We start from the raw sequence: 11,248 nt of genomic DNA on the forward strand, positions 1-11,248 counted from the left end.
TTATAGCATAAAGGTAAGCAGTTGAATAAAATTACAAGCCCTCCTAAAGAAAAAAAGATCACATGAAGAAAAATAGCAATTAAAACAGATACACATGGCTCACGCCTGTAATCCTAGCTCTCTGGGAGGCCGAGGCGGGCAGATTGCTCGAGGTCGGGAGTTCGAAACCAGCCTGAGCAAGAGCGAGACCCCGTCTCTACTATAAATAGAAAGAAACTAATTGGCCAACTAATATATATAGAAAAAATTAGCCGGGCATGGTGGCTCATGCCTGTAGTCCCAGCTACTTGGGAGGCTGAGACAGAAGGATTGCTTGAGCCCAGGAGTTTGAGGTTGCTGTGAGCTAGGCTGACGCCACGGCACTCACTCTAGCCTAGGCAACAAAGCGAGACTCTGTCTCAAAAAAAAAAAAAAAAAAAAAAAACAGATACACAGTAAATATAACATAAAGTACTGACAGAATTAGGAACTAATCATGTTCACATGATTTCCAGATTTGTTCACAAAACAAAACCCAATTCTGTGCTCAATACAGACACAACTAAAATAAAGCCATACTGAAAGGTTTAAAGTAAACAGATGGTCAAAAGTATACCAAATATATAAACCAGCTTTTGTTAGATTTGTCACAACAAGTAATCCTGACATCTCCCAAAAGCTTCTCTTGCTCACTTTACCTATTATTGCAGGTTGATTGTGGCTGCTGGATCTTTCTGGAATGCAACCCCTACCTAGTATGCACTCTTCTCATTTTTCTTTTTCTTTCTTTCTTTCTTTTTTTTGAGACAGAGTCTCACTTTGTTGCCCAGGCTACAGTGAATGCCGTGGCGGCGTTAGCCTAGCTCACAGCAACCTTAAACTCCTGGGCTCAAGCAATCCTGCTGCCTTAGCCTCCAGGGTAGCTGGGACTACAGGCATGCGCCACCATGCCCAGCTAATTTTTCTATATATATATATATATATATATTAGTTGGCAAATTAATTTCTTTCTATTTATAGTACAGACGGGGGTCTCGCTCTTGCTCAGGCTGGTTTCGAACTCCTGACCTCGAGCAATCCGCCCGCCTTGGCCTCCCAGAGTGCTAGGATTACAGGTGTGAGCCACCGTGCCCGGCCATTGTTTTTCTTACAGAAGGAAAAAAGCCATGGTAGAAGCACAGGGTGGCCCCTGCACATCTGCTCCGATGGAGCATGCATCCCTTCCACTCATACTTCATCAGTCTACTCAAAGTCAGTCACATGGTCATGACTGGCTCAATGGGGAGGAGGATGCTGGGCAGCTGGCAGAATGTGTGATCCTCTTACATAATACAGTCCTAAAGCAGGCAAATACAGCAATAAGAAAACAGAGATTTCTATCCTGAAATCAGACAAAATAGACTGTGGGTTCAAAAGCATTAAATGAAATAAAGTAGTTAACGTAAAATGCTAAAGACACTCGTGATGAAATAATATTAGTTGTGAATATCTATATGCCAAAACACAGTAGCTACCTTTATAAAGCAGAAACTACAAGAGATACAAGAAGACAGAAATACACTTATGAGAGAAGACATCAATACACATCTCTTAGTCCAAAGCAGATCAAGTGAACAAAAAATAAATACAGACATGAAAGACCCAAACAATAAAATCAATAACTTGATCTTAGGGATCTCCATCAAACCCTGGTAAGAGAATATCCTCCTTCTTCTTAAGTGCACATGGACACAAACACCAACTATACATCAGGTGGCAAAGAAAATCTCAGTAAGTTCTCTGATCATAATGATATAAAACTGGAAAGTAATAATAATATACAAAAAAGATCCTTTCACCTGAAGTAAAACCCCAAAACAACTCTTGGATCAAAGGGGAAACAAAAAAACAAAAACACTATATACCAGGATCTATGGGATACAACTGAAGCAGTTTTTTTTTTTTTTTTTTTTTTGAGACAGAGTCTCACTTTGTTGTCCAGGCTAGAGTGAGTGCCGTGGCGTCAGCCTAGCTCACAGCAACCTCAAACTCCTGGGCTTGAGTGATCCTTTTGCCTCAGCCTCCCGAGTAGCTGGGACTACAGGCATGTGCCACCATGCCCGGCTAATTTTTTTTTATATATATATCAGTTGGCCAATTAATTTCTTTCTATTTATAGTAGAGACGGGGTCTCGCTCTTGCTCAGGCTGGTTTTGAACTCCTGACCTTGAGCAATCCGCCCGCCTCGGCCTCCCAAGAGCTAGGATTACAGGCGTGAGCCACAGCGCCCGGCCAACTGAAGCAGTTTTAAGGGAAAATTCACAGCCATGAATATTTGGATCCATACAAATAATGAAAATAGCAAATGAACCACCCCCTCCCCCCAAAGAGCCAGGGGGAAAAACAAAAGAAAGTCAAAGAAAGCTGAAAGAAAGCAATAAAGGTACAAGCAGAAATTAATAAGGCAAAAACCATAAAATCAGTAGAACTAAACTAATAAATCAAAATACTGGTTGTCTGAAGAAAAGGAATGGAGGAGAAAAGAGGAAAAGCACAAATACAAAAATAAGTGACAAGAGGGAAATAACTACTGAAACAGAATATTTTTAAAAGTCATAAAAAACTACTTTGCACAACTCTGCAAATAAGTTTTTTAAAACTTAGATGAAATGAATAATTTTCTAGGAAAATACAATTTATTAAAACTGACCTCAGTAAAGATAGAAAGTTTAAACATTCCAAATTCCACAGAAAGTTATCAAAGAAATATCCAACAAAAGTCCCAATGGTTTCACTACAAATAGATTCTTCTTAAAACCTTCAAAGACCAGAGCCTAGGAAAAAAAGAAAAACTTCCAAATTCTTTTTATGAGGCAACAGTAACATCAATATTTCAACCTGATGAAGACTATGTAAAAACAAATTTTAAATTAAAAAAAACCTAAAAACAGAATCTAATAGAGCCCATTAAAAAATACATTATAATCCAGAGAGGTTTATTCCAGGAATGTAAGGACAGTACAATATGAGGCCTCATATTCACTAATTAACATATCAGTAACTCTAAGGATAAAAGTCATGTTTATCTCCACAGATATAGAAAAGGCTGTCAATACTAATACCTAATAAAAACACCAAATAAAACTGGAATTGACAGATACTTCCTTACCAAGAAAAAAGATATCTTAGGAATGCATGGATTTATTAATTTCTTAGATTTTAATTAAGTTATCATTATTTACAATAAGCTCCATTTAAATACAGAAAGAGTTAACATTATGAAATTCTACTTCCAAGTTTCCTTACTGTGAACTGTATCAGTGACTGAAAATCTCTGAAGGTGCAAAAGCTTTACTGATTTTATCATCCAACTAAATGAACACAATGTGGAAGTCTAAGAACAGTATATAAAGCCTACTATAACTAGGGTGATTCTGTGTCCCTGTTGCATGGACCCTTTTGGCTTATATCCATTTTCTTGGCATCTTAAAAATATCCCAGTTTGGACAATATATTCATAGCCACTCTGTAAGTCACAGAAAACATATGAAAATTTTTTAAGGTATAAAATAATTATTTTGATTAGCTTAAAGAATTATTTATTATAGAGAATTATAGGTTTAAAATAAGCCATTTTTATATAAAATGTAATATTTATGGATTGAGAAATAACTAGTAAAATTAGGAGGTAAAGGGTGAAATGCAAGACCATGTAAGTTATGATAAATTCCTCATCATTTTTAGCAGAATCAATAGACACTGTCTAAAATTCAGATATCAGGAAGTAGAGGTTCTCTAAAATCATTTGGAATTATGATAGAAACCATCAGAAGAAATAAAAACAGATAAAAATGGTTACTTTTAGTTAAAAATGGAGTAAGAAGGAAGACTTAAGGAGAATTTTACTTTTCAACTGAAACTCCTCTATACTCCTTATATTTTTCTACCTTGTATAGCTACTTTGTTTATAATAAACAAATATTTAAATAAAACATAAAAGAAAGTGACTTGAACTCTCTGTCACTTGGTATATCTTTGCTTTTGAAAACCAGGTAAGAATAAAAGAAAAATCTGCATTTGTATTTGCATGCTAATACGTCAGCATTAATACATTTATGCTCTCCACCAATATCCACCAAGTGACTACTGAGTACCACAAGCTGGGTGAAGTGTTGGGCAGCGGCAACAAAACAGGACAGACCCAAAGAGCCACATACCACCACTGGGTCCTCCTATGTCTTCTAAACAACTCTGCACAAGGCTCACAAGAAAGAAAGAATCTATGGTGAATACTGCAAAAATGCAAACAGAAAAAGGCCAATGAGGTAATAGTTTACCACTGATAGCAAACTATAACTTGACCTAAAATTAAAAAACTAAATGACTATACTCAGCAATCCTATAACTCTGTGCAACTGAATAAACATTCTGATATCTCATTCAATCTTTGTAACACTGAAAAGTAGATTCAGTCCCTCCGCTCATTTGAAACCTAAAAAAAAAAAGAGGTTCCGAGTGTGACTGACTTGGTTAGTCACCAAAATGAGAGAACTAGAGCCTCTACTTGGTCTTCCCATATATAATAATATATATTCTTATATATTATATAATATAGAAAATAATTATCTAATACATAGATTATTCTATTTCTTATATTATTCTAAGAAATATACATATAGATATCTATTTCTTACACTATACTGTCTCTGTAAGTAAATCTGAGCCTAACAATTTTTTTTAAAGTTCAACTTGCATTTGAATATCAACTGTAACTGAAGACCTAAATGCTTTATACATGCTATCACATGTTTCAGCAAAACTTAAACTTCATCTTTGTTGAAATTAAGCAAAGTGAAGTATACTGATAATTAACAGCCTACAAAATGCTTAAGAAATATTTCCAATTTTTGCCGGTCACGGTGGCTCATGCCTGTAATCCTAGCTCTCTGGGAGGCTGAGGTGGGCAGATCATTTGAGCTCAGGAGTTCGAGACCAGCCTGAACAAGAGCGACATCCCATCTCTACTATAAATAGAAAGAAATTAATTGACCAACTAACATATACAGAAAAAATTAGCCAGGCATGGTGGCGCATGCCTGTAGTCCCAGCTACTCGGGAGGCTGAGGCAGCAGGATTGCTTGAGTCCAGGAGTTTGAGGTTGCTGTGAGCTAGGCTGACGCCACGGCACTCACTCTAGCCTGGGCAACAAAGTGAGACTCTGTCTCAAAAAAAAAAAATTAAAAAAATAAAGAAATATTTCTAATTTTCACAAATAGCTAATAAATTATATGTTCTTGACTATTTCAAGATAATAGGGCCTTTCATTAAAAGGTCAATGTAAACATTGACACTGCCAGATTTATAAGCTCTTTTATAAGCTCTGAAACTAAGAAACATTGAAATGCAAGGGAATATAGCATTAACCATCAAGAACATCTTCCCACTGTCACTCTTAAAACACTACTTTCTTAGATGTGCATCATGTAGGCTATCCCTCAATCTGTGGTCTCCTAGCAACAAAATGGAGAGGCCCGTAAGAGGCTTTTGCAATTTAAAATTATTTTACTGCCAGACTCAGGCCAGTTTTAGATCATACTAGCAGTTCAGTAATATTATAAATTAGAATTTGAAATTAACCACAAAATTCAATAGCTCATCTCTGACAATGAACTAAATGATAGTACAACTCTTTTGGTAGTAGTTTTATTATAGGTACCATATCACACCCATCAGAAGAAGTAAGGTTCAATTTAATTCCACAAACTACAAAAACACCTCACTGGTTAACCAGCAGTTAAATAGAAAAATAGAAGATCAGTGACAGTGGTTTCTGCAATGTTTGCGTTCCCTGTCAGCTCTTTTCTTCGGGAGGGGGTCTGCGTGAGGCACTGCATGGAAAGAACACTGACACCTTGCCTACCAAGCAGACAGGGCATGGGACTTGAGCTTTAAACACACAAGAAATGTTTGACATTTTCTCATGAATATACATACATATTTTCATCTAATTTTATGAAAGCAACAAAAAAGCAAGAGCTATGAAGTAGTACTGAGAATATAGTATTGCCACAAAGCCAGTGTGGACGGTGGATAAACACTGAGAGGAGGAGGCTTTAATCAGCAGTTAGGGCATTGAGAATGTCTGTGAGATGAATTATCTGCAATATGCCAAGCACCTTTTAATGGCTGCCACATCATCAGAACCACCTGTCCCCTTTAAAGCACTAGTAGGTCAGCTCGTAAATATGTGAGCTCTGTATGCATGTTTTGTTAATTCTGTGTTATGTTAATTCAGGAATCTGACATAAAAATAGACTACACGGTGTTTTAAATGAAGGATTACATGTAGACCATTAGAAATGAAAATGAGGAAATTCTACACTGAGGGGACAGGGGGAAGGTGGGGTGAGTGACACATATTCCAGTCTAGAAAGGTAATGATAGGTAGTACAAGTGATGCCACATATAACGTAGGAATGTAAACATCTAAAATATAAAAATGATATAAAAACTTAGTCTTCCCATTGTTTACTCACAGAGAAACTAGGTCTAATTTTTAGCTTCAAATAATTACATAACATTATTAAAACTCACAGATCTCTAAGTATTCATCTTCCCCTAAGCTTTCCTGGAGCCAAGTATTACTAGAAATAATACAATCTGGCTAAAGGCTCTTTCAGATATTTTATTTTACTAAAAGACCAGTAACCCAGTCCAAAAGGTCTTTGGCTCTGAAATCCTGGAAAAGTCACTTAATCTGGCCACTGCTTCCTTGATAAATAGAGTTGACAATTTTGATGAATATGCTAATTAATATCTCATTATCACTATCTCCAACATCCATGCTTCTAAATGTTTTACAAACATAAACTCGCTGAGATCTCATAAATTATGAGATGTACTATTATCCTCATTTTATACCACAGGAAACTGAGGCACAGAGAGGCTAAGTAACTTGCCCTGGGATAATAAACTGACCTGTTGTATCCATGTTAGACCTAGGATGCAATGACTTCTGTGCAAAGTGAGTGTAAATGGTGAAGATGAAAGTCTTCCTATATGTCCTGTCAATGACACAACGGTAGCAGCAAAAAGGAGACGTTTCTTTAAAAACAAAAAGGCTTTTCAAAATCCTTTTAGGTTTACTGGCTGAAGGTTTGGCCTAGTTTCCTAAAAACAACGAAACACTTCACAAAAAGGATTGTTCCCCTGAGACAAGCATCAAGTGCTATCATGCTTTTTCCTCGAGTTACAGATTCTCTCCCTGGGAAGCACTTTCTGACTTGAAATACGTTGTGACATTAAGATCAACTCCTGGCATGAGGTGTTATGACATTAAATTGTATCTGAATGAATTTTAAATGTTTTGTGAATCAGAGAAAGTAGTTTGATGGAGTATTAGGCGTCACTCTTTATGTATTCTCGTAAGTTTTAAGTGGAAACAAAAATTATAATTCACAGCTGTATCTTCAAGCTACATATTACATGAGAAATTTAGAAACCAGCTGTGACAAATGTCCTTTGACAGACTCTGGAGGACACGGACATTTATGTTTATGCATCTTTGCAGCCCACGTTTCTGTGCACTGCATGAAATTTGCCCTTAAGCATTTCCTAAAGACGTATCAATAACGGTGAAGTATTAAGATTTATAGCCTAAGATTTATAGCCAAAAGAATGAAGTTCGCAAAACAAGCCAAGAGCCCATTACGTGTGTTTTCTGAACTAAGAGAAAAAATATTGTGTCTAATAAAGGAATGGTTCAATATGTATCACTGGTCATTCTCAGAAATAAAAATCTGCTCTCGATGACAGCAAAGTATCTCTCATTTTCAAAAGGAAAAAGCGAAACAAGCACACATGAAATTCTGCCCCTCTCATCATAAACAGCTGAATCATTCTCATATTTAACAGCCCTGAATTCTTCCACAAGCTGTCACTGTAGGCTCTGGTTTCTGACCCTCCCTGGGAGATCATGGAAGAACCACAGGAATTAATGGATTCCCAAAAGACACAGATTTAAACAGGAGATGCGTTACCTTTAATCAAACTGGAGGCCCTGTCTACACGTTAATCTCTGGCGAAGGAAAAATACTACTGCGCTGCGAAAATGTATTTGTTTATCCAAAGAGTATCTGCTAACTGTCTACTAGGCGCAGGGCCCTGGCGCGAGACCAATGGACACATGACCCCTCGCCCCAGCGAGGGTGGCCCACCGCCCGAGGGGCGCTCCCTGAAGCCTGCGCCAGGCGCTGGGGCGGGGTCCCCCGCACGCGCCCGCCCGCGCCACCTTGGCGCGCCTCACCCCACAGGGGTCCTCCCAGCGATGCGGGCTCCAATGTGGCGAAAGGAACAAATTCAACTCGCCCGGGCGGCGGGGTCCCTAAGCACGCCCTCGACTGCCGCGCCCACGGGCGGGGCTCGGGCCGCAGCTGACGGCGAGGCCGTGGGACCCCCGCACCAACGAGGGGCCAGCGCCAGGCCCGACGGGCTGGGGGCCCTAGGGGTTCGCTGAAGGGCGCGAGGGGCTGAGAGACCCTGAGAGGTTGTGGAGATCCCAAGGGGGCGTGTTGAGAGCTCCGGAGGGCGCGCGAGGGCAGAGGGACGCTGGGCGTTCTGGGGAACCCAGGGGGCGCTGGGGGCCCTAGGGAATCTCTGGAAGGCTCGTGGGGACTGAGGGAACCCGGGAGGTTGTGGGGTTTCCAGGGGAGAGCTGGGGGCCTCTGGTGGTCGGGAGTGGACTGAGGGACACTGGGAGGATGTGGGGTTTCCTGGGGGCCCAGGGGCGGGGGTCTGTGGAGTGCCGGGCGGGGTGGGGGGGACTGAGGAACCTTGGGGGGATGTGGGGTTTCCGGGGGGCCCGGGGAAGTCTCTGGAGTGCCAGTGGGGGCTGAGGGACCTTGGGGGGATGTGGGGTTCCCGGGGGGCTGGGGGCCCGGGGAAGTCTCTGGAGTGCCAGTGGGGGCTGAGGGACCTTGGGAGGATGCGGGGTTTCCGGGGGGCGCTGGGGGATCTGTGGAGTGCCGGGCGGGGTTGGGGCTGAGGAACCTTGGGAGGCTGCGGGGTTTCCGGGGGGCGCTGGGGGATCTGTGGAGTGCCGGGCGGGGTGGGGGCTGAGGAACCTTGGGAGGCTGCGGGGTTTCCGGGGGGCGCTGGGGGTCCTGGAGAGGGCGTCTCTGGAGGGGAGCTGGGGACTGAGGGACCCTGGAAGTTGGGAGGTTTCCAGGGGGCGCTGGGGGGCTGGTCTCTGGAGGGCAGGTGGGGGCTGAGGGCCCCTAGCTGTGTTCTGCGGGATGCGGGGATCCGTGGGAGACTCTGGGGGTACAGCCGGCGGGGAAGGGGGCCGGGTACGGAGACCCACTAGGGCACGCGCGGTCTGGCTCTCACCCAAACAGCCCTCGGAGGAAGGAGTGGGAGGCCTTGACTCGCTTCTCGGCCTCCGCCATCAGCTGCACCGCCTCACGCTCCTTCCCGGCGTTGTCCATGTTGCCCGCCGCGGCCGCCACAGCCCCTCAGCCGGCTAGCTGCGCGCCCCGGGCGCCCCCGCCCTCCCTGCTCGGCCGCGCTGCGCAGGCGCGGCGCGCGGCCCGTCGGGACCTGTAGTGTGGGCGCGCCCGGCGGCGGGAGGCCCGAGCGTGCCCTTCGGTTCGGAAAGGCTGCGGAGCTCCGGGCCGCCGGCTCCTGGGGCTTCGGCGTGCGGAGCGGGACCTCTGGCGGGGCACTGGGCAGACGTGCGCTTTAATCTTTCAAGTATGCGGAAATGGAAGGTGACCCGTGGCTTCCAGTAGAGATCACCTAAAATACGTAGCATCCGGAATCCCTGCTCCATACGACTGACATGGCAATGGGATGGATGTAAAAACAGCCATAACGTTGGATGAAACGCTCAACGGCGTGCAAGTTTGCAAAATAGAATCGAATGCAGCAGCCGGAAGCAATGGCATCACATGGTTGATACCACCCACTAAAAAAGGAGCAACGGCTGGCAAAGGAACCATTTTTTAATCTCCAAAAGCAAGACGTTTAAGAATATATCATCTTCCCCAATCTAAATTCAGTTATTTTTAAGCCTCCCTAAACTGCAATTGTCTGTTGATCCTCTTTTCCTTGGTTATAAATGAGTTGCGTATATGTAATATATGCACAATCCATGCTCTTTATTCACTGAATTATGTTCAGTGGATGTGAGCCATCAGCACGCTTATCCTTTACGTAATGCTGGCCACAGCGGGTGGATCTTCTGGGGCAAAATTCCTGCCTGCCAGGAGGACATCCAGTCTCCTAGGAGAAGTATACATAGATAGACAGAATCCTGTGCCAGAAACTTCCAGGCCTGTCCCAGAGAGTTATTTTTGAATAGAGTGTCTAGACCATTTTGGCTTGGCAGTGCTAACATAAGAACCATTGCCAAATGAGAATTGATGAGGATCTCAAACTATTGATAAATACACTGGGGACACTGGCATGCAAAATTATCTAAGAAAATGAAGCCTGTCTTTATGGAGCAAAGTAAGAGGGATCAAACTCCTAGAAAGAAGGGTGACTAAAGCATAAGTCACAAAGTTCATACATTGCAGGACACTGTAGAGATAGAGGGAAATCTCACCTCTTCTTGCAGAGTTTATTTACAATACTACTGTTAATTTGAAAAAAATGAGATCTATATATTGGGAGAGAAAATTGTATTTCTTCTACTTGGTTACAGCAGGCAAGGTGGCCATTCTGACAGGCTGGGAAGCCTAGCCTCCAGCAGAGCCCAGAAGCAGGCACTTCTAGGAAGAGAGAAGACAGGAGTTTAAACTGAAAGGTTTGGCCAAGTATACATATTCAATAGGTTACAGGAAGAACTATGAATATTCATGAAGGTGGTCCTAACATATGCGTATAGAATAAACATGCATCCCATGTTCACCTAGGGGTGGAGACTTAACATTTAAATGTGTTATAATGTTATAAGTAGGCCCTATATGTCAAAAGGTCTTTTCAGGACACAAAGGCACTCAAGTGTGTACCTCTGAAAACCCGCCAGAACCAGTCCATGGTCTGTGGTCTTCTTACTGAAATCAGTCTCTTGCCCTACCAAAACTCTAGTTATGGCTTATGGAATGGGATGGCATGAGCATCTGGCAGTGGATAAGCTGGAATTGTTTTAGTATACCTTGAGGCATGTTTAGCTGCTATAGAAAACATACTTTATTCTTTACGTGTAGGGATGTGTGATTTAACCCTTGCCCGACATGGCCTTAGGTCCTGTTTATAATTTGGTATCTTATTGCCACAAAGAATCCAT

The 11,248-nt window shown here is 42.4% G+C and overlaps 1 protein-coding gene across 1 annotated transcript in view; it reads right to left on the bottom strand.

Moving 5' to 3' along the window:
- The window catches only part of NAPB (NSF attachment protein beta), a 45,610-nt gene extending 36,075 nt beyond the window's left edge, over nt 1–9,535 (bottom strand). The window contains exon 1 of the mRNA XM_012739196.3: nt 9,346–9,535. Within this exon, the coding sequence (XP_012594650.1) occupies nt 9,346–9,443 (98 nt within the window). The 5' untranslated portion in view covers nt 9,444–9,535. The remainder of the gene's footprint in view (nt 1–9,345) is intronic.
- Nucleotides 9,536–11,248: the final 1,713 nt, after the last annotated feature.

Source organism: Microcebus murinus, chromosome 16, assembly GCF_040939455.1.
Source record: "Microcebus murinus isolate Inina chromosome 16, M.murinus_Inina_mat1.0, whole genome shotgun sequence".
In the NCBI taxonomy this organism is placed as follows: domain Eukaryota; kingdom Metazoa; phylum Chordata; class Mammalia; order Primates; family Cheirogaleidae; genus Microcebus; species Microcebus murinus.